Source organism: Arvicola amphibius, chromosome 8 (assembly GCF_903992535.2).
Source record: "Arvicola amphibius chromosome 8, mArvAmp1.2, whole genome shotgun sequence".
Taxonomy (NCBI): Eukaryota; Metazoa; Chordata; class Mammalia; order Rodentia; family Cricetidae; genus Arvicola; species Arvicola amphibius.
Window position 1 is genome coordinate 74,191,542 of NC_052054.1, and position 26,821 is coordinate 74,218,362.

The following is a 26,821-nucleotide window of genomic DNA, read 5'->3' on the forward strand; positions in this document are numbered from 1 at the left end:
TTCTGAAGTCTCTTGGTTCACACATCAAGAAAGACATTGAGTGATTTCCTCAGTGCCATTCTCAGGGCAGAAGAACACACCTCAAAGCTTTGTAGAAGCTGCAGTAAGGTGGAACAGTGTGAGCAGTGACCTACAGCCTGGTTTGCAGCAGATCTCCCAGAGGAAAAAAGATGGTGCCATTCTCAACAGGAATGGCCACCTCAGCCCAGTCAGCGGGACAAGAAGCGGATCTGATATGTTGGAGCCACATTGGTAAAGCCACTCTCCTTGGGCCTGAGATCAATGTCCTTCGGAGCCACGGGACTGGACACAGAGAAGTTCTGGAGGATGGTGGTGAAGAAAAGGAACAATTCGTTGCGGGCAATGCCTTCTCCAAGACAAATGCGCTTTCCTGTGGGCACAGAGAATGAGCCATGTGAGCCCCGGGTGAGTATACAAACTTCAGACTGTCCCTTCCCTAAACCCAGACAACTCTCCCATTGTAATGGAGAAGAATGTGTTTGATCATTAACCTGCTATTCAAGAAAGAATGGTAAGAGTTTCCCAAAACCTTAAAGAATTGGTGCAAGGGCCAGCCTGCCATCAATCCTAAGGACATGTGTTCACCACATGGACCGACATGTTGCAAGGAGAGAACAAGATACCACAGTTTGTCTTCTGTCATAAACATATACACATTCTCCATAGTGCACATGTGTATGCATGCCAACATATATACAATAAATCAATCATAAAATGTAGGACAAATTGTTGGTGGATGTCCCATGGTAATTTCTGACAGATATCTAGGTTTTGTTTATTATCAGAGTCCTTTGTTTCAGAATTGTAGGAGCACAATAGAGCAGGAACAAATGTGCAAGTGTAAACATGTGTATTGTAACATCTTTAATGTTCCCTCCTTTATCACATGCAGAGATTGGTCCCCACTTCATTGGCTGCCCTGAAGGTGAAGGTGCTGTTTACAGAGACTCTTAGACCAACAACTGAATGGCATTAAGGGCCCTAGATGAACCAGTCATGGGGGCACATGACTGCAAGTGCACTTTGAAGATTACAGCATGAAGATGATGGAATACATACCAAGAGCTCTCTGTCTGTCTTCTTCCTCTGTCCCCTCTGTCTCTCATCCTCAGTTCTTTCTCTCTCTCTCTCTCTCTTTCCTATTTCTTTCTTTCTCTTTCTCAGTCCCCTTTGCTTCTTCAGCTTGAGATCAATCAACTTCAACAATATCCTGAATACAATTGAGAATGGCAGGAACACATAATAAAGGCTCCATGGTACCCACCAGGTTCTCAGGGGTATAATTAGCCCTTGTTGGTTTGTCTCCTAGGGCATGGAATGGCACAGAGGAAGGAAGCCTGAAATTCCAGGCAAAGGCTTCACCACCTACCCTGTACCTCAGTGATTCTTAATCTGCAGCTGGCTGCCTCGGCCTCCAGGCAGAGGAGGGATTCTCAGCAATCCCTGTGCCCTCCACCTGTTGGAAAATCATGCCTGTGTAGGAGTATTTAGGGAAAGCACCATATCCCTTTGGGCCCCACCATCTCAGAATTTAGAATTTAGAATAGAAATTCATGGAGAGGTCTCTGAGATGGTTTTCCTAGTACTGGTTTTGTGACTAGGTTTTTCCAGAACCGTCTTTAATGGCTTACCTCACTATGGACACAGTCCCCATACTTGGCGCTGGTCATTTGGGACACCATTTATGACTCTTTGGCTCTAACACACTCTCTCTCTCTCTCTCTCTCTCTCTCTCTCTCTCTCTCTCTCTCTCGTTTTTTCTTTCTGTCAGTGGCAACCTACCTGAACCTGTGTCTGTACCTATCACTACTATGTGTCTTTTGATGTCTTCTACCCATTTGTGTCTTTCTAAACTCCCAAGATATTATATCAGCCCCTCCTGTTTTTCTGTCCAAGGACACCTTGTCATGTCTTCCTTCTGTGTCTTCCCTCCTGCTTCTTGGTCTATTTCCAGTTGTGCCTTTCTCCCCTTCCCTTCTCTCTCCCCTTCTTCTCTTCCTGACTTACATCTTCACCTCTGGTTCTTCACCCATCTTCTTCTTTCTCATGTACATGTTCTGATTCCTAACACACATCTCCTCCTCTTGTAGATTACTTGTGTCTCTGTGTATCTCTCTTTATTGGAATCTGTCTTGATCTCCATACCTCTCTATTGTTGATTTGTCTCAGTTTATTTTTCACATCCCTGCCTTTCTACTCTTGGGACAGTCATGTGAACAATTCAGGAGCAGGGCTGAGCCAAGGGACACTGATGTCTCTTGGCACTCAGGACTAGACATTTCCTAGAAGAGACATGGCTCAATAGGATAACGCTTGCCTTAAATCCCTCTTTGAGGGGATGAGGACAGACATGCTCAGCAGGAGAACATCTCTAGAATGCACAAGGGGGAGGCTGGAGATGTGGGCTCATTGGAAGAGAACTTGCTTACCATGGTATCACAGCCTTGGGTTCCATCCTTAGCATGAGAGTGGGCCTGGGGGGCAACTAAAAGCTAGCCAATTGTTTCTAGAACCTTTCTTTAAAAGATAAGAAACCTGAACACAAAGTTTCTATGTTTACATTCCATAGAGTTCATTCAACTGAATTAAATTTGGCCAGAGGCAGCTTCTGTATGTAACAAACTAACCAAATGCAGGCAACTGAACTACACACCAACTTGAGATTATATTATTCCAGTGAAGAACAAATCTGTCACTCACAGAAGTTGAGCTGAGGCTGCCAAATGCCTCAGCATGACCACGTTAGGCAAAAGCAGAGCTGGCTACCATCCTATCAAGCTGTGTGACCATGCCCAGCACCCGCTGGTCTACAGACACTGATGGGTGCTGTAACTCTGAACTTTCTCTAGTTCAGGAGATTATCCATCATGAATGGGTTCTTGGAAAAATAAATGCTAGTAATTTTGATCTCTCTTAGAGTTTAACAAGCCAAACAATATTTAATACAAACAGACAGGTGTGCCATGGCATGCCTCATCTCCCCAGGGCTCACAGATAAATCCCTCCCTAGCCCCAAGACCTTACAAGCTCATGGCAGTTCATAGATGATGTCATTTGTTCTTGTTGTTGTTCCCTAAGAAAAACAATTCACACTCTCTGCTAACCCACAGGCCACTCCTGCCCTGGATCCAGGTAGGCTGACTGCAGATCTTCACCTCTCCCTCTGTTCCCCAAGACCAAAACCCCAGTCCTCACCCCATGTCTGCAACAGAACCCTTACTGCAGCCTTCTCTACCCACACTCCCCATCTCTGTGGATTTCCCTGATCTTTCCAGCAGGCACCCCTTACTAAGCCAAAGGCCACTCTGACCAGGGAAGCAGGTAGGCTGACAGAGAATCCACACCTCTCCAGCTGATTCTCCAGATCCACCCCCATTGCCCCAGTCTCAGCTCCAGCTCTGCAACAGAATGCCTGCTGTGTTCTCCCTTTCCTCCCTGACCCCATCCCCAATGAATCACAAAGATCTTCTCCAATCTCCTTTCCTCAACTCATCCCTTTATCCCAGCCTCCTCACCAGCAGGCACTCCCTGGGACACACCAGCTGGGCAGGACAGGGAAACAGGTCCACAGAAAATATCCTAGGAGGCAACACACAGCCATCATGCTCACCTAAAACCCAGAAATCAAACACCCACCCAACAAAGATAAACCCAGAAATCAGCACCTAGACCTATAATCACCCCAAAACCAGATTCCTGGGTGTCAGCATAAAAACACAATCAGGAACAGCCAGGGCAATGTGTTTCCACAAGAGCCCACTGAGGAAATCAGAGAATTTAAAGAACATACTTTAAAAACGTGTATTCCACCAAATTAGAAAATCTAAAAGAAACTGATACTTTTCTTGATAGGTAGTACTTACCAAAGCTAAATTGAGATCAAATAAGGAATTTAAACAGACCTATAATCCCTAGAGAAATGGAAACAGTCAGTGAAAGTCTCCCAATGTACCCCGCCCCCAAATTCCAGGGAAAAAAAAGCCTAGGGACAGAGAGTTTCAACACAGAATTCTATCAGACTTTCAAAGAGGAGTTCATGGCAGTGCTCCTCAAATTATTCCACAAAATAGAAACAGAAGTAATATTGTCCAGTTCATTTTATGAGGCCACAGTTACCCTGATACCCAAACCACAAAGAAATAGAACCACAGACCAACTGGCCTGATAAAGGCAAAATTACTCTATAAAATTCTTGCAAACCAAATCCAAGAGCACATCAAAAAGATCATTCACCATGATCAAATATGTTTCATTCCAGAGATCCAGGATGGTTCAATATATGAAGCATTAATAAATATAAACAAACTGAAAGAAAAACCACATGTTTATCTCATTAGATGCAGAAAAGACTTTGACAATAAACAATGCCTCTTCATGATAAATGTACTGGAGAATATAGAGTTACAATAACATACCTACACTAACAAAGACAGTTTACAGCATGCCTACAGCCCACATCAACTTAAATAGAGAGGAACTCGAAGCAATTCCACTAAAATTCAGAACAATGTTGTCTAAAATCTTCACATCTATTCAATAGAATACTTGAAGCCTTAGCTAAAGTAATAATACAACTGAAGGAGACCAAGGGCATACAAATTGAAAAGGAAGAAGTCAAAGTGTACTTATTATCAGATGATATGGTTGTGTGTGTGTGTGTGTGTGTGTGTGTGTGTGTGTGTGTGACCCAAATATTTCCACTGGGTAATTCCTACAGCCTATAAACACTTTCAGAAAAATAGCTGGACACAAAATTAACTCACATAAAACAGTAGTCCTGCTACATAAAAATGACAAATGCACTGAGCAAGAACCCAGAGAAACAACATCTTTCACAATAGCTTCACATAATATAAATATCCTGGGTTTACTCTGGCTGCTTTATTCGTAGAGCCAGAATTGGAAACAGCCTGCATGTTCCTCAACAGAAGGATGAATAAAATGTGTTACATTTATACAATGGAGGATTATCAACTGTTAAAAAAAAAAAAACAGCATCAAGAAATTTTCAGGCAAAGGGATGGAACTATAAAAGAATCCTGAGTGAGGTAGCCCAGACTCAAAAAGACAAACATGGCATATATTCACTCATATGTGAATATTAGTCATTAAATAAATGATAATATAGACCTAGAAAGATTACATAGAGACAAAACTACTAGGAGGGAAACATGAATCTCCCTGGGAGGGAAAATGGAATAGAGTTCATGGATGGACTAGGGGCATCAGAAGGGACAGGAATGGGAAGATCAGGTGGGAGGAGAGATGGGCTTGAGGGATAGAGTGTGGGGAGAGACAGCTAGAATTGAGGGGCATTGAGTGTTGGTATGGAAACCTAGTACAGTAGAAACTTCCTAAACTACAGAAAGGCAATTCAAATGAAGTCTCCAAATAATGAGAGAGACATGGTCCCAACTGGCCATCTCTTCTCACTAAATGAAGCTTCTAGTACCATGATTGGGCTACATTCAATTGAGTTTCTGGCCAAAAGGGTCCCCTGAAAGACCCCAAACAACTCAAGGCTGTTTCCAAGACAATAGGTTGACTCCACAAACTGACAACAAGGCCTCATCACTGAAGATCATTCCCACACAACTCACTGGACTGGAGACATCTAGTTGGTGTCTATATAGAACCTTCACCCTGTGATCTAGCATCTTTGATATAGGAAGTATTCTTCAGGCTACCGAAAGAGAAATGTATACAGCAACCCAGCCACAAAACCTTTGAAGAACCATGCTATCCTCCCTGGACGATATACTAGGGCTCAACAGTGGCACAATGCAATGCATTATGGGAGCAATTATCCAATGTATGGTTTGAATATGCAGCATTGCTTGAGTGACCAGGAACCAGGGACTAGATAGCACAGAGACCTAGGATAAAAAATGCTATTGCTCAAAAGGAAAAATAATAACAAAAAACTCTTTAAAATATTCTGCTACACTCATAAATCAATGTCTTCCTTATTCACAAGCTTCCCCCTGCAGCAGATGGAAACAAATTCAGAGAGACACAGCCAGACATTTCACAGAGAGAGAAACCTTGAAACACTGAGCTCTAAATGAAATGTTTTGTCATCAGAGTTCAGAGCACCCAGAGGAAGAGGAGGCAAACAGACGGTAAGAGTCGGAGGGGATGCAGGACACCAAGAGAACGAGGCTCTGAACCAACTGAGCAACTGAGGCAGCAGGCACAGGGCCTGCTCGGGTCTGCACCAGGTCCTCTGTGCACATCCTAGAGCTTTTGGTTTAGTGTTTCCATGGATTCCTGTGTGTGTGAATGAGTGGTCTCTGGTTCTAGTGCCTTCTCTTGGGATCTACTTTTTCTGTTGATTTGCATTGTATAACATTGAAGTGATGGTTTTTGTTTTATCTTATATTTTATTTCATCATGTTTGGTTGCTATTGCTTAGAAGCCTGTTCTTTTCTAATGAGAGACAGAAAGGGATGTATCCTGTGGGTATGGAGGGTGGAGGGGAACTGGGAGGAGGAAAGGGAGGGAAAACTGTAATCAGAATATATTGTATGAGGAAAGAAATCTATATTTAATAAAAGGGGAAAATTAATAAACAGAAGTTTACTAGGAAAAGAAAGAATTGGTGAATTTGATGCAACTAGAAAACAAAGCATGGATTACTTTGATCATTGCACTTTCTAAAGTAGAGGAACTGTCTTTTGCTCTTTTGAGGAATATATGTAGGCATTGCTGCATTGACTTTAAAGACATCCTTAGCTCAGACAGTGAACTCCATGGGAGCAGGAGCAGATTCCAGACCAGAGTCATTTGTGGAAGCAGGACTGGGGCAGTGACCTGAGCCAGAGCAGGCCTGATGCAGTGAGCTCCATGGGAGCAGGTACAGGGGAACAACTGCTGAGCAAGTGAGTCAGACACAGAGACAGACACCGCTGCATGTTGGGATGTGAATCTGGAACCTTCAAGGGAGTAGACCTAAGCCAGGACCCCTGTGGGTCTGGGCGTGAGTCTAGGACCTCCCACGAACTAGGCCTGAACCAGGACCTCTGTGGGTCTGGGCATGAATCTGGGACCTCCAAGGGAATAGTCAGGAACCAGACATCTCTGCAGGTCCAGGCATGAGTATGGTACGTCAGAGGGAGTAGGTCTGAGCCAGGACCTATGTGGGTCTGGACATTGGTCTGGAATGTCAAATGAAATAGGCAGGAACCATAAATCTTTGCAGGCCCAAGTGTAAGTCTGGGACCTCTGAGGGAGTAAGCCTGAGCCAGTTCTCTGCAGGTCTGGGAGCATCCAAACCTGGGAACTCCAAGGGAGTAGATCAGAGCCAGAGACCTTTGTAGGACCAACCCAAGACAGGAACTTACACAGGAATGAATCCATACCAATCTCACCCAAGAGAACTAGACAGCAAAAAGTAATCAAATTGAGAGCTGAAACCAACAAAATAGAAACAAAGAAAATAATACAAAGAATCAGTGAGACAAAGAGTTGGCTCTTTGAGAAAATCAACAAAATAGACAAATCTTTATCCAAACTAAACAAAAGGCAGAGAGAGAATATCCAAATTAACAAAATCAAAAATGAAAAGGGGGACATAAAAACAGGCATGGAGGAAATCCAGAGAATCATCAGGCCATATTTCAAAAACCTGTATGTACTCCACAAAACTGGAAAACTTAAAGGAAATGGACATCTGGATATCACAGAAACATCACCCTTCACAATGGCCACAAATAGCATAAAATATTTCACAGTAACTCTAACCAAACAAGTAGAAGACTTGCATGACCAGAACTTTAAATCTTTGAAGAAAGAAATTGAAAAAGAAAGAGAGGGTGGAAAGATCTCCAATTTTCTTGGATAGGCAGAATTAACATAGTAAAATGGCAAACTTACCAAAAGCAATCTACAGATTCAATGCAATGCCCATCAAAATCCCAACAAAATTCTTTACAGACCTCAAAAGAATGGTACTCAACTTCATATGGAAAAGCAAAAAACCCAGGATAGCCAAAACAATCCTGTACAATAAAAGAACTTCTGGAGGCATCATAATCCCTGACTTTAAACTCTACTACAGAGCTACAGTACTGAAAACAGCCTGATGTTGGCATAAAAAAACAGACAGGAGGACCAATGGAAGCAAATAGAAGACCGGGATATTATTCCACACATCTTTGAAATCTGATTTTTGACAAACAAGCAAAAAATATCAAATGGAAAAAAGAAAGCATATTTAACAAATTGTGCTGGCATAACTGATTATCAACATGTAGAAGAATAAAAATATACCCATATCTATCACCATGCAATTAATTAATCTATTGTTTATTGCTGGGAGTGGCAGGAGGAACCTGGTTGTGCACTTAGTCCATTGTGTTCTCTGTGAACATCCTTTCTTCTCCTCTATCAGCCACTTAATGATGATTAGAGAAAACTGGTTTCACTAGTTTAAAAAGATTCTCCACTCATAAAAAAATAATTAAGGAAATAAATTTGCTCAGGTTTAGAGGCTTTTCAATACCTCTCCAAAATCCTCCTGAGCAGGATGCACCTTTAGTTAAAGAGACCCCTCCTGGGACAGTAGCCAGTTGGAATGGGTTCCCAGCTGGAACAGACTGCACCTACTCCTGACTGTATCTTGGAGGGTAAGCCTGCTCTCTAGTGTCTGGGGAATGAGACACAGGTCCATCTCACCTATAGAGAAGGGCATAAAAGCTTCAATTTTCTTCAGATTCCCATTGGCATCTAGGAAGTGATCAGGATTGAAGGCATCTGGTTGTTCAAAGTATCGTGGGTCATGGAGAGCTGAACTTAGGATGGAGTACACTTCAGTGTTCTAGGAGACATTGATTGTGAGAGGCAATGATATTAGCATACCCTGGCTCCCATATGCAGACAGTCCTTAGGGAACCGCAGAATGATGAGAAACCACAAACAGGCTGAGGGTGGTGATTGGGAGAGTGGAGGATGACCATGGCATAGAGATGTGGAATTGCAGCTGGTCTCACCTTGGGGAGCAGGTACCCTCGGAACAAAGTGTCTTTGGTGACTTTGTGTGGCAAACCAAAAGGGCCAATATCTGCAAATCTCTGGATCTCGCGAATGACAGCCTCAGTGTAAGGCATTTTGGTGCGGTCATCAAGGGTTGGTGGGCGTTGTGAGCCAATCACATGATTGATCTCCTTTTGGACTTTCTCTGCACAGAAAAGAGAGACAGCAGAAAATGCTTGCCCACTTCATAGAGGCAATGCACAGTGACCCTGTTTTCTGTGAGCCAATAGCTTAGGAACAGTACAGAGCCAGGAGACTCTGTTTAGAGAGACACAGTGCACTCTGGGACATGCACACCTGCACTTGTCTCAGGCATCTGTCTCTTCAGCCACATGTAGAACTATATTAGATATTCTCTTCACAGCTCTAACCTTGCTTCTAATACAGAGAAAAGGAAAACCCACAGCAAAGGGCTATTTTCATCTATCAGTCTGAGTGAGGGCTGGAGGGAAAGATGGTAAGAATTTTCTGCATTTGAAATATAATGTTTTAATTTGTGGTCCTGCATAACAGAGAGAGGGAGAAAAAGGGGGAGGGAGTTATTTGCATGGAATTTATATTTAACAATTTAACAGTCCAGGAAGCTGGAGATATGTCTCAGTGGTTGAGAGCACTGGCTGCTCTTGAAAAGGACCCAGGTTCAACTTCCAGCGCCATCATGGCAGCTCACACTGTCTGTGACTCTGGGTCCAGTGGATACAACACCCTCACAAGACATATATGCAGACAAAACAGCAATCAACATTAATTAAAAAAATAAAAATACAGGTTAACAATCTGAGGCTATATCCTCATGAATAAAAGGGAAGTAAATTAATCTATGTATAACAAGAAACAGAATATGAACACACTGGTGAATATATTAACCAATGAAAGGGCACAACCAGAAAATGCACTTGACTTGCATCTTAAGAGGCTGACTTTGATATCAGAACCCATGTGAATGTGCAGGAGCTACCCAACTGTACAAAATTGTCCTCCCACCACCACACATGTGCTGCAGCAGACAATCTCACAACAACATCACGTCGATTTCAAAGTCATAGAATGTGAGTGTGTAAGTCAGTCAAGCAATGGATGAGTCGGTTACTAAAGGAAAGATTGCTGGGTGAGTGGATTGAGCAAAGCAAAACTGGATGCCCATATTCCACTTCTCACTCACTGTATTAATCAATTAATGAGTCAAAAATGGTGCACACACAAATAAATCAATGAACATAAGTAACCAATATTGAAGTGATGTTAGGCTTAGCAAAGGAATAGATGAATGAATAAATGAACAAATATAGGAATAAGTCACAGATAAATGAATGAATTATTAAATGATACATGAAGGAATGGATTGACATATGAAGGGTGAATTCAAAGGATTAAAGAATGAGAAGATTTGTATATGAATGAACCAATGAATCAGTAACAGAGAGCCTGTTCAACTAGCTGTGATAAAAAATCACAAACTGATTCATCCAAATAAATGAATGAAATATATGTCTTTGGGTCAAACAGAGATGAAAGAATCAGGATTAATCATCTGTGAGTATAGAGAAGATGGGCAGAGGACTAATGTGTGAGTGCACAGGTGTAGATGGAAAATGAGTATATGGATGGTTATATAACGGATAAAACATGAATAGAATGGGTAAATAGATGAACAGGTGGATGGACAGTAAGAAGAGTGAGTATCAGAAGAATGCAAAGACAGAAGGAAGGAAGGGAGGGAGGGAGGGAGGGAGGGAGGGAGGGACAGAGAGACAGAGAGAGAGAGAAAGAGAGAGAGAGAGAGAGAGAGAGAAAGAAAGAAAGAAAGAGAGAGAGAGAGAGAGAAAGAGTGAAGGAAGGAACAAACAAACAAACGAAGGAAAGAGGGAAGGAAGAATAGATGAACCAACCTTCAAGTTATAGCAGAAAGCACTGGAAATGGACCAGCTGAGTATTCATTCACACACCACCCACAGCACTGCTTTAGGTTAGATGTAGACCAAAGCCTTCAGAGCTCCAGATGTAAGAAGTCCATGTCTCTCTCATCCTCATAATCCTCTGCAGAAAAGGGGAGCTATAAGATTCCCCAACTGACTGCCTATGACTCACCTGCAACATGGGGGTATTTGAGCAGGAGCAGGAAGCCAAAGCGGAGCGTGGTGCTGCTGGTCTCAGTGCCAGCAAAGAAGAGAGACAGCACGGAGATCATGAGGTTCTGGTGATGGAACTCCGTGTGTTGGTTGGACTTCTCCTGGTTCCAGATGGGAGAGAGAAAGGAGGGTCGGGGTGACTGGAGCCTTGCAGGGAGAGGCACACACATCCTGGGAACTGTCCTTCTGTCTCACTATCTGGGCCACGTGGCATTTTCCAGTTCTCGACAATGTCACTTGGTCTCTGCTCTGTCTTCTCTCTCTACTGTGCTCTCTGGTAGTTTATCATTTTTGTCTCCCAGGCTCGCTCTTCCTCTGAGGTCTTTTCTGCTTTTTGTCTTTTGCCCCCTGTGTTTCTTCCCCACCTTTCTCTCTCCCTATCACATTTTCTCCTCCTTTTTATTTTCATCAATTTCCAGATGCTTCTGCATCTCCTCCACTCCATTTCCTGTCTCTCCTCCCCATCCTCTGCCCCCCTTTCCTCTACTCACATCCTCAGCCTTCACTCTCAGCCATCCCCTCTCATTCACACAGGACTTACTTTCTCCATGCGTATAAGAAAGGTATCGATGAAGTCTCTTGGATTGTTGGGGTCCAAGGTTTCCCGGTGCTTCTCCACACTGTGGCTAATGTAGTCAATGATTTCCTGCATGTTTTTGTAGATTTGTCTGTGGGCACCAGGAAAGAACTTCAAGAAGCCCGAATAGAGCTCAAACACCTGCAAGAAAGAAGGGCACAGCAGGTCACATAGAGTTATCAGGTTTCAGAAAGTGAGCAGTGTTCCTAGGATCACATATGTCATGAAGGAAAATACATTCACACGCACACACACTCACACACACACACACACACACACACACACACACACACCTCATACATGGACAACATACATACACATGTCTTTTGAACCTGATCTCTAAATCAGTCTCTAACCTTTATTTTACATTCTCTGTATCTCCCTTTTCCTCTCGTCTTCTCTCTTTCCCATCTTCCTTCATGTTTTGTCTTAATTTGTTTTAATTTTGGGGTATTATATTTTGAACATATTAATGCCAGACAGGCTTTAAATTCAACATGTAGCCTAGGATCAGCCCAAATTTCTGATACCCCAGTCTCTAACCCCAAAATGCTGGAATTTCATGTGTTGTACACCACCAATTCCTGGGGATGAACTTAAGGGCTCATGCATGAAATACTGTGTCCTCTGTCCCCTACGTAACAGCTGTATCCCCCACATCATAATTTTCTCATGTCTGGATGGCTCTGTATTTCTATATTCAGATCTCTCCACACTGATTAACATCCCTCTCTCCCTCTGTTTTTCCTTCCCTCCATCCCTCCAGGACACAGGCTCCTTGCTTTTCCATGTTGTCTATCTTCCTTCCAGCCATTAGACACACCCTTCTTCATTTACAAAGCAGCCTTTGCTTTCCTGTACCCTAGATGCTCCTCTCTTCCCACCCACTGACCTGACTGGAGAATGAGCTGATGAGTGAGATGGTCTGACAGATCAGGTCCAGCAGGCGCAGGAACTGGTGGTCTTTGTAGTCAAAGCGCTCTCCAAAGACAATGGAGCAGATGATGTTGGCTGTGATGCACTGGAAGATGAACGCTGGGTCCAGGGGGGCTCCTGAAGGAAGATACAGGACAAGAGACAGGGAACAGAATTAGGGGAGTATTTGGCTTCAGCCCCATCTCTGTAAAGTTGTCCCCACCACTCAATGCTCAATGAACAGCAACACATTTGCACATAATGTGCACATAAGAATCTGGACTCTTCACTCAGAGATTCATGCATCCTTTTATTTAACTTCACTCAGTACTGTACAGAATATGGAATGCTATTTCTATATACAGAAAGGGATGTACCTTCACCAAAGAAACTCAGCTAATCTTGGCTGGAACATGGCTGCAATTAGGATTCTAGGAACAAGACGTAGAGTGGATGCAGGCAGTCTGCACCTGCTCCTCCTCCCAGGACATCCTGACTCTGAACTGATAGCTAACATTCCCTGGCAGGAATGGTACACAAAAGGGTTCAAGGATGGCTGTGTGAATTACAAGCTCTGTACAGTCCATGCCCATCTGCCTGTCTTCCTCCATCCCTTCTCTGACTTCCTCCATCCCTTACCTGACTTCCTCCATCCCTTACCTGACTTCCTCCATCCCTTACCTGACTTCCTCCATCCCTCTTCTGACTTCCTCCATCCCTCCAATGACTTCCTCCATCCCTTCCATCCCTCTTCTGACTTTCTCCATCCCTCCAATGACTTCCTCCATCCCTTCCCTGACTTCCTCCATCCCTCCTCTGACTTCCTCCATCCCTTCCCTGACTTCCTCCATCCCTCTCTTCTCTGACTTCTGAGCTCTGTGGTGTTCCAGAAGCCATCAGCTGCTGTTGCCTACAGCTTTGTATGCTAGGTTCAGACATGGACCCTGGCAGTTGGGGGGCTGTTGTCAGTACAGCAATACTGGGACACTGTTGCCCTTCACCCTGAGACTGGGTTGTCTCTGATCCTATGAAGATACTTTCCTGGGGCTCAGAACCTCACTCTCAGTCCCTTTTGAGCTTGATTTTCAGCTTGTTTTTCTTCCTCTGTGTTCCTCCATCACTGACTTCTTTCTCCCATCATTCTTCTCACCCTCTGCACCTTTCTTCCCTATCCCCTCTTCACTGACCTCTCAGATCTCCAGAGAAAGGTCAATAAGAGATAACAAATACCCTGTGTAAAGAAATGGAGGTGAAAGCAAGAGTCTTGTCACCAATGTGCCCTTGATACAACAAACAAAAAGTACCCTCAGAGTACCTCTGCTTTTTACCAAAATCAAACTCACATGAGCCTCTGTGCTCACTGCTGCTCACCAGCACACTCACTAGGAAGAAAACACAGTTCCCTGCTTAGCCCATGTCTGTAGGTCCTCCTGCTCCCTTCCCTTCATTGACTTAAGGTCTATGTTTGCCTTTGATGAAATCATGGGGGGCAGGGATAGGAGGCAACTACAACAATTAAGTCAAAATGGTTTGAACACTTTGTGCAGTTGAAGAGGAACTTGGAATTCTCATCCTCCTGCCTCGACCTCGACGGTGCTGGAATTACAAACATGCAGGACCATGCCCACTGTATATGGTGCTGTAAGCTCTCCACAACTCAGCCACAGCCACATCAAAGGCAGGACCTCACAATGTAGACAGAGCTGGCCTTGAACTCATGGCTGTCTTGCTTCACCTTCAGAGTTCTTAGAGGATGGGTGTTCACCAAAACTATCCATTGAAACAGAAAATGTATTCACAGATTGATTTTCTGAATATAAATGACTACTATGCATCTTAGTTATTTTAGAAACAAAATACTTCACATTCTTTCCTGTCCTTGTAATTCTCTTTCCACCTCTGTCTGTATGTCATCCTCTCCATACTCTGTGTATGTGTCTGTCTGTCTGTCTGTCTGTTTCTCAGCCCTTGCCTTTCTCTTTCTTAGGCTCTGCACTCAGGTCCCTGTGTCACCATCTTCCCTTCTGCCCATTCTCTGGGACTCACCCTGGGATTTCCGCAGCTCCTCCACCACACATCGGGCTTCCTCCTGAATCCGCTCCTCCACGCTCCGCTTCCCCATCCCTAAGTCCTTCATGGTGGCCAGAGAGAATCGCCGAAGGGTCTTCCAGCGTTCTCCATTAGCAAAGATCACACCTAAGAACGTAGGTGAAGCATGGGAGGTTACAATGGAAGTTCAAAGACCCTGAGTCCTTCCCCACAGCTTGGGTTCCACCTCTGAAATACATCTTCCTGGACCACGTCTGCCACTTCACCCTGTCCCGTATCTCACCATATTCCTGTACAATCGGCTCAAGCACAGCAATTGTCCCCCGGCCAGAGAAAGCCTCAGCTTGGTCCACCAGAGCCTCCCTTATGGCCTCTGTCCCACACAACATGACCACGGGCCTCGGTCCCAGGTGCACTGTGAACACGTCTCCATATTTTTCTCGAAGCTGCCAAGCACAAGGGCACCAGGGTTATGGTTAGTCAGTGTAGACGTTGTTGTTACACTGTGAAAACACCTAGACACAGACTGGTAAATAGGAACCCCTCCCCCGGCCACCCTTTCTCTCCTGAGGACCTAAGAGGTGAAGAAGGGTTAATTCACCAGACAGAAAGGGCCTGCACTGATTGGTTGGATTTCCTGATCAGTACACCAGCACTGTTGAGTAGGGAGACAGGACAACACTTGTTTATAATTCTGGCACTAGGGGAACAGAGACCAGAGAATCAGAAGTCATCCTTGTCTACACATCCAGTTGAAGCCAGTCTCGCCTACACATGACCCTATCTCAAAAATAATAGATACAGATATGGATGCAGATGTGAATTAGTTCCATGCCCATACCCTTCAGTCTGGCCAGCTGAACCATGCTTCCTATGGTCCAGCTTCAGCCTGTTCAATGCCTTCTGACAACATTCAGAGAGAACGGCCCTGACCCACCCACTGGGTTACATGGGAAGGAAAGTGATAGTCACCTAGTAGTGGTCCTGAATGTGAGTCATGACTGCAGTATGGACAGTTGGAAAAATGCCAGGCAATTCAACCATCAAGGCATCTCCAGGGAATTGGTCCCAGGAACATGACAACTCTCCAGTGCTGAAAGCCCTTGAGGAACATGGTGCGATGTTTGCAAACAACCCCCCCTCGTCCTCTTGTAACCTTTCCTCTCTCTAGACTGCACTGCAGCTAATAGAAATGAAAGGCTATGAGAGCGGTCAGTGCCCAGTGTTGTTTAGGGGACAATGCTAAGATAAAGCTCTGCATATGTTGATATTGATGTATTTATGTTTTGAGATGGGTAACTAGAAGGACCAAAAAGACCTGGAACAAACCCATAAATTCTTACTTTATTTTTTTGTTTGTTTGTTTTGTATTGTACTGTTTCTGTTTTTGAGACAGATCTTTGTACCCCAGGCTGGTCTCAAGTTATCTTGGTAGCAAAAGAATGACCTTGAACTCCTGATCCTCCTGCCTCCACCTCCCAAGCGCTGAAATCACGTCTGTGTCACAAGACCTGGAAAATGCTTAAAAGATCATGTCACTTTCTATATGCATATTTAGGAAAGAGGTAGCATGAACTTTTACCTAATTCTGAAATTTTTGAGCAAATTAAGTGGCTTTATTACAGGAGTATTACAGAGACTTGGGACCTGCAGAACTGGAGGCACTAGATCTTGGCCTCTCCTCTCACTGCCTGTGTTCCTGTGCCTGTGAACCTTCCCTGAGCTTGACATCATCTTCTGTCTTAGCTTACTTTCCAAATGCCTGAGGCAGGACCCTTTACATAGATCACAGATCACTTCTTAAATTTTTCAAGACAAGATATTTCAAGTGTGGAATGCACTGGATGGAGTTTCTTTCCATGTCATCCACATTAAAAGAAAGAGTATAAAAGCATGAATCTTAGAAAGAGGGGGCTGAACTCACTTTAATAGCAAACCCACCCTTGTGACAGATACATTGATCCATTCCTGAGGCAGATCTCATAAAAACAGAAGAGGCAATAGTGATGGCCAAGATGATAATTTAAAAATAAAAAGAAAGAAAAAATGAGGAGAACAAAAAGAGGTGGAAGAGGTACATTCTAAAGGTCCCTACTCCTCTAGGGGCTGAAGATGCATTTGTTTGGCAGAGTGTTTGCCTAGCATGCATGATGCCCTGAGTTTACTGATAACACCTAATAAACAGGATTTGAAGTGGCACCACAACCAGCTAAAAAGCTTATTTTTAAGATGATGCTGAAATAATACTCCCCAATATAATAGCATCATAACATAGAATGATGGTGGATGTGTCAGAGGACCACCAGGTAGTAATTCAAGTTCAATGTGTCAGCCCATAAGGAGGAAACTCTCTCGTGGGTCACTCTTGGACAGGCAAGACTCTGAGACCACAGACCCATGAACATATTTTGTTTCTGTTGTGCCTTTACATGTTTGCTGCTTCTATCTTTCTCTAGTATCTGGCATTGTGTGTATGGCTGTGGGGAGATCCTCACTGCCTATAATGTTGTGTGTTTATCTCATGAAAAGATCCATTTTACTGGGCAGTTCTTGTCTGTGAATTGTCAAGAAGATGATTTCTCCCTAAACTGTGTTATCTAATTGATATAATAATAATAGCTTACCCAAAGTTTTGATTAGTGAACATAAATAAAGAAATGTGACAGCGCTAGGGCCTATGTGTGGCAGCATTCCTGCTGGGCTACACCTGGTCCAGCTCCCGAGTGCTAGCCCCTAACTTTATCCATCTTTTGTTAGCAATAAACCTTTTGTTTCTCTTGTTGTCCTCTGAGAGTTTCCCAAAAGTACAAAGCTTATGCAAAACTTGGTTAGAAGGAAACCCAGAAACTGTGGCTCCTCCTGAATCAGGTGTTTGCATTTGGCATTGTCCCTTTGGAGGCTCAGTCAGGATGTTGTGAGGATATGAAAATCTACATGCTAGGTGTAAATTAGAGAACAATAATAGGAGCCCTGGATAAAGGGAAAATAGTCCTGAAAGGTTAGTCATGAAAGTTGAGTCCTGAAGGGTTAGTCCTGGTGGTTGAGTCTTGATGGGTTAGTCTAGAAGGTTCAGTCCTGAAAGACTGACCTGCCCTACAGCCAAGAAAGGTGAAATTCAATGGGCTGTGGTGGTGCATGCCTTAAATCCCAATACTTGGAAGGCAGAGGCAAGTGGATCTCTGTGACTTCAAGGTCAGCCTGGTCTATAAAGTATGTCCAGGACAGCCAGGGCTGCTACCTAGAGAAACCCTGTCGGGCTTTCTTTATTTACCCCATCCCATCTTGCCCCCAAGCATCCCTTTCCATCTGTGGGGTCCTAGGGTCCCCCAACTCAGACTGCTTTGGGGCTGAGGGTCTGGGGAACCAGTGGTGAGTGCTCCTGCTGCAGGGGCTTCTTTGTTTCACATGACCCTGCCCCTGCCAAGGTCCTTTTGTCCACAAGGTCCTTGGACAGAAAGAAGCCCTGCTCCTATACTAAGGATATCATCAGGAGGGGTAAGTGTGTGCCTGCCTGGCTAGCTGGACATAACAGAGACAAAGTATAGACCCCCTCCAATTCTCTAATCATTTCTGGACATTCAGTGGGGCGTCTCTCCAGCTACTGGCTTTCTCTATATACCCCATCCCATCTTGCCCCCAAACATTCCTTTCCACCTTCAGGGTCCTGAGATACACCACCACAGCCTGCTTCAAGACAGAGGTGATCTGAAAGCCAACTCCAGTGCTGAGGGCACCTAAAAGAGGGCACACCAAGAAAAAAATCCCAAGAACACAGTCAGCCACAACAAAGATTGGACCAAGACACTAAGACTCTCCTGCTACGTTTGAAGGGAGAGATAGGCAGGCGCCAATGCAAGAATTCCTCCAACAACCTGAAAAGCAACATGACAACACAAGAATCCAGCAAACACACAACAGGTGAACTTGAACACCCTAATCCAGAAGAAGTAGAAGAAATAGACTTTAAACATAACATTATAAAAATAATAGAGACCCTTAAACAGGATGTTAAATTTTCTCTTAAAGAAATGGAGGAGAAAACAAACAAAAGATAGAAGAAATGAATAAATCCCTCAAAGATACACAAGAAAACCAAGAAAAAGCAATCAAACAGGTAAAGGAAACAGATCAAGACTTGAAGACCAAAATGGAAGTAATAAAGAAAACACAAACCAAGGGATGGTTGGATATGGAAAATCTGGGTAAATGAAGAGGAACTACAGAGACAAGTATAATCAACAGAATACAAGAGATAGAAGAAAGAATCTCAGATGCTGAAGATACCATAGAGGAAATAAACTCATTGATCTAAGAAAACAGCAAATCCAACAAATTCTTAACACAAAACATCCAGGAAACCTGGGACACCGTGAAAAGACCAAACCTAAGAATAATAGGGGTAGAAGAAGGAGAATAATTACAGCTCAAAGGCCCAGAAAATATATTCAAACCAAATTAATAGAAGAAAACTTCCCCAACCTAAAGAAGGATATTCCTATGAAGGTACAAAAAGCATATAGAACAACAACTAGACTGGATCAAAAGAAACACCCCTTTACCATATAATAATCAAAACACAAAATATACAGAATGAAGAAATAATATTAAGAGCTGCAAAGAAAAAGGGTCAAGTAACATATAAAGGGAAACCTATCAGAATTACACCTGACTTCTCTATGGAAACCATGAAAGCCAGAAGGTCTTGGATAGATGTGCTACAGATACTAAGAGACCATGGATGCAAGCCCAGATTACTATACCCAGCAAAGCTTGCATTCACCATTGATGGAGAAAACAAGATATTCCAGGACAAAAACAGATTTAAACAATATGTAGCCACAAATCCAACCTTACAGAAAGTACTAGAAGGAAAACCACAAACCAAGGAAGCCAACAACACCCATAATAACACAAGCATCTGACAACCCTCCACCAGTACAACTCAAAGAAGGGAAACACACAAACACTACCACCAAAAAAATAACCAGAGTTAACAACCACTGGTCATTAACATCACTTAATATCAATGGACTCAATTCGCCTATAAAAAGGTTAAGAGAATGGATACAAAAACAGAATCTAAGATTCTGTTTACAAGAAATACACCTCAAGGTCTGAGAGCTGCTTGGCCTGCAAGGGAACCTGACAGTCTGCCAGAGGATCCATCATTCTTTGGGGTGAGTGAGGAGTGAGTGCCCGAACTGCGGCAGCTGCCCAGAGAGGGACCACCGACACTCCACAACTCCCCCTGCCACCAGCACACTTCCTCCTCTTCCTGCAGGGGTTATTCTCCCCGGATACTGCCTCTCTCTTCCTGTCCCTTCCCAGCTGCACCCAGAATCCTCCCCCCCCCCCCCCGCCTCATCCTCCCGTCTTTGGGGCCACAAAATCCCACAGCTCAGCCTGTTTGGGCTCTGGGGACTTGGAATTGAGTGCACCCAGGCCGATGGGAGGTCCCCTCCTTCATTTGACTGCCCGGGGCAAGGTAGGCCTTTGTCTGAGAGCTGCTTGGCCTGCAAGGGGACCTGACAGTCTGCCAGAGGATCCATCATTCTTTGGGGTGAGTGAGGAGTGAGTGCCTGAACCGCGGCAGCTGCCCAGAGAGGGACCACCGAGACTCCACAACTCCCCCTGCCACCAGCACACTTCCTGCTCTTCCTGCAGGGGTTATTCTCCCAGGATACTGCCTCTCTCTTCCTGTCCCTTCCCAGCTTGCACCCAGAATCCTTCCCCCCTCCCCCTGCCTCATCCTCCCGTCTTTGGGGCCACAAAATCCCACAGCTCAGCCTGTTTGGGCTCTGGGGACCTGGAATTCAGTGCACCCAGGCCCGTGGGAGGTCCCCTCCTACATTGGCCTGCCTGGGGCAGGGTAGGCCTTTGTCTGAGAGCTGCTTGGCCTGTAAGGGGACCTGACAGTCTGCCAGAGGATCCATCATTCTTTGGGACACTGCAGTCCTGATGACGACTTCTGGAGATGCACTTTCATACCTCGCTGACCTCTCAACACAGTAGCACCAGTGATATTTTCTTAGTTGTTCTCAGGTGTCCTGCTCTAGTTCTAAGGCCATCCACCCAAAGGGGTCAGACTCTGGCCTCCAGGCAGGTCTGAGGATTCCTGCGGAGGGGTGCGGGCTCCTTCAGATTGTGCTGCCAGGTTCGCTGTGTGGTATTCCATCCCGCCCTGCCCCCACCTTGGCCCTTTTTTCTGGGCTGCGACCCTGGGCTGCCTGGAATCCCTGATCCTGTGCACTGACATTCCATCTGAACTGGTGAGTGAATGCGGACCCTGGGGCAACCTGCCCTGGAAGAGAGCACAGACCCCCTACCCCCACTTCCCTCTGCAGGCCTGTGTCTGTTTCTCCTGTCCCTGTGTCTCTCAAGCTTTCCCTAGTGTTCTCAGGTGTCCTGCTCCTGTTCTAAGGCCATCCACCCAAAGGGGTCAGACTCTGGCCTCCAGGCAGGTCTGAGGATTACTGCAGAGGGGTGCGGGCTCCTTCAGATTGTGCTGCCAGGTTCGCTGTGTGGTATTCCATCCCGCCCTGACCCCACCTTGGCCCTTTTGTCTGGGCTGCGACTCTGGGCTGCCTGGAATCCCTGATCCTGTGCCCTGACATTCCATCTGAACTGGTGAGTGAATGCGGACCCTGGGGCAACCTGCCCTGGAAGAGAGCACAGACCCCCTACCCCCACGTCCCTCTGCAGGCTTGTGTCTGTTTCTCCCATCCCTGTGTCTCCCAAGCTTTCCCTAGTGTTCTCAGGTGTCCTGCTCCAGTTCTAAGGCCATCCACCCAAAGGGGTCAGACTCTGGCCTCCAGGCAGGTCTGAGGATTCCTGCGGAGGGGTGCGGGCTCCTTCAGATTGTGCTGCCAGGTTCGCTTTGTGGTATTCCACCAGTTCAGTTCCACCTGAACTGGTGTCCTGCTCCTGTTCTAAGGCCATCCACCCAGAGGAATCAGACTCTGGCCTCCAGGCAGGTCTGGGGATTCCTGCAAGGGAGTGTGGGCTTCTTCAGATTGTGACGCAACGAATCGGTCCTCCTCTGATACAGGGGAGATCCAACCAGTTTCAGTCACAGCAAAGATTGGTCTAGGACACCAAACGCCTCCGGGCTCCTTTTGAAGGAAGAGATGGGCAGGCGCCAATGCAGGAGCTCCTCCAACAACATGAGAGGCAACATGACATCACCACAATCCAGACATCCCGAAACAACAAGAATTGAACACCCTACCCCAGAAGATATAGAAGAATCCGACCTTAAACAGTACTTTATGAAAATAATAGAGGACCTTAAACAGGAGGTAAAAAACTGCCATAAAGAAATGGAGTTGACAAACAAAAAGGTAGACGAAATAAATAAATCTCTCAAAGATACCCAAGAAAAACAAGAAAAACAAGAAAAAGCAATCAAACAGGTAAGGGAAACAGTACAAGACCTGAAAAATGAAATGGAGGTATTGAAGAAAACACAATCTGAGGGACGACTGGAATGGAAACTCTGAGTAAACGAACAGAACTTCAGAGACAAGTATTTCCAACCAAATACAAGAGATGAAAGAAAGAATCTCGGACTCTGAAGATACTATAGAGGAAATAACTCACAGATTAAAGAACTAAAACAAATCTAACAAATTCTTAACACAAAACATTCAGGAAATCTGGGACAAAACACATGAAAAGACCAAACCTAAGAATAATTGGGGTAGAAGAAGGAGAAGAATTACAACTCAAAGGCCCAGAAAACATATTCAACAAAATTATAGAAGAAAACTTCCCCAACCTAAAGAAGGATGTTCCTATGAAGGTACAAGAAGCCTACAGAACACCAAATAGACTGGATCAAAAGAAAGCATCCCCACGCCATATAATAATCAAAACACAAAACATACAGAATAAAGAACAGATATTAAGAGCTGCAAAGGAAAAAGGTCAAATAACATATAAAGGGAAACCTATCAGAATTAACACCTGATTTGCTCAATGGAAACCATGAAAGCCAGAAGAGCTTGAATAGATGTGCTACAGACATTAAGGGGAACATGGATGCAAGCCTAGACTACTATACCCAGCAAAGCTTGCATTCACCATTGATGGAGAAACAAGATATTCCAGGACAAAAACAGATTTAAACAATACGCAGCCACAATCCAGCCTTGCAGAAAGTAATAGAAGGAAAATCACAAACCAAGGAGTCCAACAAACGCCCACAATAACGCAGGCATCTAGCGACCCTTCACCAGCACAACTAGAAGAAGGAAACACACAAACTCTACTACTAAAAATGACTGAAGTTAACAACCACTGGTCATTAATATCACTTAATATCAATGGACTCAATTCACCTATAAAAAGGCACAGGCTAAGAGACTGGATACGAAAACAGAAATCCAACATTTTGCTGTTTACAAGAAACCACACCTCAAACCACAAAGACAGACACCTACTCAGAGTAAAGGGTTGGGAAAAGTTTATCAAGGCAAATGGCCCTAAGAAACAAAGCGGGTGTGGCCATACTAATTTCCAACAAAGTTGACTTCAAACTAAAATCAATCAGAAGAGATGGAAAGGGACACTTTATACTCATAACAGGAAAAAATCCATCAGAATGAAGTCTCAATCCTGAATATCTATGCCCCTAATATAAAAGCTCCCACTTATGTAAAAGAAACACTTCTAGAACTCAAGGCAGCCATCAAACCACACACACTAATAGTTGGAGACTTCAACACTCCTCTCTCACCAATGGACAGGTCAATCAGACAGAAACCTAACAGAGAATTGAAAGACTTAATGGAGGTAATGAACCAAATGGACTTAACAGACATCTATAGAACATTCCACCCAAATAGGAAAGAATATACCTTCTTCTCTGCGGCTCATGGAACCTTTTCGAAAATTGACCATATACTTGGTAACAAAGCAAACTTCCACAGTTACAAAAAAATATTAGTAACCACCTGTGTCTTATCGGATCACCATGGATTAAAATTAGAATTCAACAACAATGCTACCCCCAGAAAAGCCCACAAAACTCATGGAAACTGAACAGTCACTACTGACCCACACCTGGGTCAAGGAAGAAATAAAGAAAGAAATTAAAGTCTTTCTTGAATTTAATGAAAACAAAGACACAACATACTCAAACCTATGGGACACAATGAAAGCAGTGCTAAGAGGAAAGTTCATAGCACTAAGTGCCCACTTAAAGAAAACGGAGAAAGCACTCATTGGTGACTTAACAGCACACCTGAAAGCTCTGGAAAAAAAAGAAGCAGACTCACCTAGGAGAAGTAGAAGACTGGAAATAATCAAACTGAGGGCAGAAATCAACAAAATAGAAACACAGAAAACAATCCAAAGAATCAATGAAACAAGAAGCTGGTTCTTGGAGAAAATCACAAGATTGACAAACCCTTAGCCAAACTAATCAAACGGCAGAGGGAGAACACGCAAATTACTAAGATCAGAAATGAAAAGGGGGACATAACCACAGACACAGAGGAAATTCAGAGAATCATTAAATCTTACTACAAAAGCCTGTATGCCACAAAATTGGAAAATGTAAAAGAAATGGACAGTTTTTTAGATAAATACCATATACCAAAGTTAAACCAGGACCAGGTAAATGCTCTAAATCGTCCTGTCAGTCGCGAAGAATTAGAAACTGTTATCAGAAACCTCCCTACCAAAAAGAGCCCAGGACCAGATGGTTTCAATGCGGAATTCTACCAGAACTTCCAAGAAGACCTAATACCTATACTCCTTAAGGTATTTCATAATATAGAAAACACAAGAGTCACTGCCAAAATTCCTTCTATGAAGCTACAGTTACCCTGATACCTAAACCACACAAAGACTCAACCAAGAAAGAGAATTACAGGCCAATCTCACTCATGAACATTGACACAAAAATTCTCAATAAAATACTGGCAAACCGAATCCAAGAACACATTAGAAAAATTATCCATTACGATCAAGTAGGCTTCATCCCAGAGATGCAGGGCTGGTTCAACATACGAAAATCTATCAATGTAATCCATCATATAAATAAACTGAAGGAAAAAAACCATATGGTCATCTCATTAGATGCTGAAAAAGCATTTGACAAAGTCAGCACCCTTTTATGATAAAAGTTTTGGAGAGATTAGGGATACAAGGGTCATTCCTAAATATAATAAAAGCTATTTACAGCAAGCCGACAGCTAACATCAAATTAAACGGAGAGAAACTCAAGGCTATCCCACTAAATTCAGGAACACGACAAGGCTGTCCACTCTCTCCTTATCTCTTCAATATAGTGCTTGAAGTTCTAGCAATAGCAATAAGACAACATAAGGGAATCAAGGGGATTCAATTTGGAAAGGAAGAAGTTAAACTTTCATTATTTGCAGATGATATGATAGTATACATAAGCGACCCCAAAAACTCCACCAAAGAACTCCTACAGCTGATAAACTCCTTCAGTAACGTGGCAGGTTACAAGATCAACTCCAAAAAATCAGTCGCCCTCCTATACACAAAGGATAAGGAAGCAGAGAGGGAAATCAGAGAAGTATCACCTTTCACAATAGCCACAAATAGCATAAGATATCTGGGAGTATCTCTAACCAAGGAAGTGAAGGATTTATTTGACAAGAACTTTAAGTCTTTGAAGAAAGAAATTGGAAGAGGATCAGAAAATGGAAGGATCTCCCCTGCTCGTGGATTGGGGAGGATCAACATAGTAAAAATGGCAATTCTACCAAAAGCAATCTATAGATTCAATTGCAATCCCAATCAAGGTCCCATTAAAATTCTTCACAGAGATTGAGAGGACAATAATCAACTTTATATGGAAAACAAGAAACCCAGGATAGCCAAAAAAAATCTTATACAATAAAGGTACTTCTGGAGGCACTACATCCCTGACTTCAAACTCTATTACAAAGCTACAGTATTGAAAAACAGCTTGGTATTGGCATAAAAACAGAGAAGTTGACCAATGGAATCGTATAGAAGACCCGGATCTTGCTTTTGGCTCCCGGAGCAGCACCATGGCGGTCGGCAAGAACAAGCGGCTGACGAAAGGCGGCAAGAAGGGAGCCAAGAAGAAAGTGGTTGATCCATTTTCGAAGAAAGACTGGTATGATGTGAAAGCCCCGGCCATGTTCAATATTAGAAACATTGGAAAGACACTAGTAACGAGGACTCAAGGAACCAAAATTGCATCCGATGGCCTCAAGGGTCGTGTGTTTGAAGTGAGCCTTGCTGATCTCCAAAACGATGAAGTTGCATTTAGAAAATTCAAGCTAATCACTGAGGATGTTCAGGGCAAAAACTGTCTGACTAACTTCCACGGCATGGATCTTACTCGGGACAAAATGTGTTCCATGGTCAAAAAGTGGCAGACCATGATTGAAGCTCACGTTGACGTCAAGACAACCGATGGTTATTTGCTCCGCCTCTTCTGTGTTGGTTTCACTAAAAAACGCAACAATCAGATCCGCAAGACCTCGTATGCACAGCACCAGCAGGTCCGCCATATCTGGAAGGAGATGATGGAGATCATGACCCGAGAGGTGCAGACCAACGACTTGAAGGAAGTAGTTAATAAATTGATTCCAGACAGCATCGGGAAAGACATAGAAAAGGCTTGCCAGTCCATTTATCCTCTTCATGATGTCTTTGTTAGAAAAGTAAAAATGCTGAAGAAACCCAAGTTTGAATTGGGAAAACTCATGGAGCTCCATGGTGAAGGCGGTAGTTCTGGAAAAACTACCGGTGATGAGACCGGTGCTAAGGTTGAGCGAGCTGATGGATATGAACCACCAGTCCAAGAGTCTGTGTGAAATGCAGATGTTTAATAGTGACAAATAAAGCCTTATTTGTGATGAAAAAAAAAAAAGAAGAAGACCCGGATCTTAAACCACAAACCTACGAACACCTGATTTTTGATAAAGGAGCTAAAAGCACAAATGGAGAAAGAAAGCATCTTCAACAATGGTGGCTGGCATAACTGGATGTCAACCTGTAGAAGAATGAAAGTAGATCCGTGTCTATCACCATGCACAAAACTCAAGTCCAAATGGATTAAAGACCTCAATATTAATCTGAACACATT

General features: G+C 43.8%; 2 protein-coding genes across 2 annotated transcripts in view; one reads left to right on the forward strand and one right to left on the reverse strand.

The window, feature by feature from the left end:
• Positions 1-209: 209 nt before the first annotated feature.
• Positions 210-26,821, reverse strand: part of LOC119821050 (cytochrome P450 2B2-like) — a 38,861-nt gene continuing 12,249 nt past the window's right edge. Inside the window, exons 2-9 of the mRNA XM_038339869.1 lie at positions 15,008-15,170; positions 14,722-14,871; positions 12,653-12,813; positions 11,725-11,901; positions 11,143-11,284; positions 9,012-9,199; positions 8,698-8,839; positions 210-391 (exon numbers count right to left, since the gene is read on the reverse strand). Coding sequence (XP_038195797.1) covers positions 210-391; positions 8,698-8,839; positions 9,012-9,199; positions 11,143-11,284; positions 11,725-11,901; positions 12,653-12,813; positions 14,722-14,871; positions 15,008-15,170 — 1,305 coding nt within the window. The remainder of the gene's footprint in view (positions 392-8,697; positions 8,840-9,011; positions 9,200-11,142; positions 11,285-11,724; positions 11,902-12,652; positions 12,814-14,721; positions 14,872-15,007; positions 15,171-26,821) is intronic.
• LOC119821051 (40S ribosomal protein S3a-like) lies at positions 25,739-26,589 on the forward strand. Its single transcript, XM_038339870.1, has one exon. The coding sequence runs from the start codon at positions 25,755-25,757 to the stop codon at positions 26,547-26,549; it is 795 nt and encodes a 264-aa protein (XP_038195798.1). The 5' UTR covers positions 25,739-25,754; the 3' UTR covers positions 26,550-26,589.

Bases quoted from the DNA above. Each gene is read 5' to 3' on its own strand.
- LOC119821051 (XM_038339870.1), top strand. From the start codon at position 25,755: ATGGCGGTCGGCAAGAACAAGCGGCTGACGAAAGGCGGCAAGAAGGGA.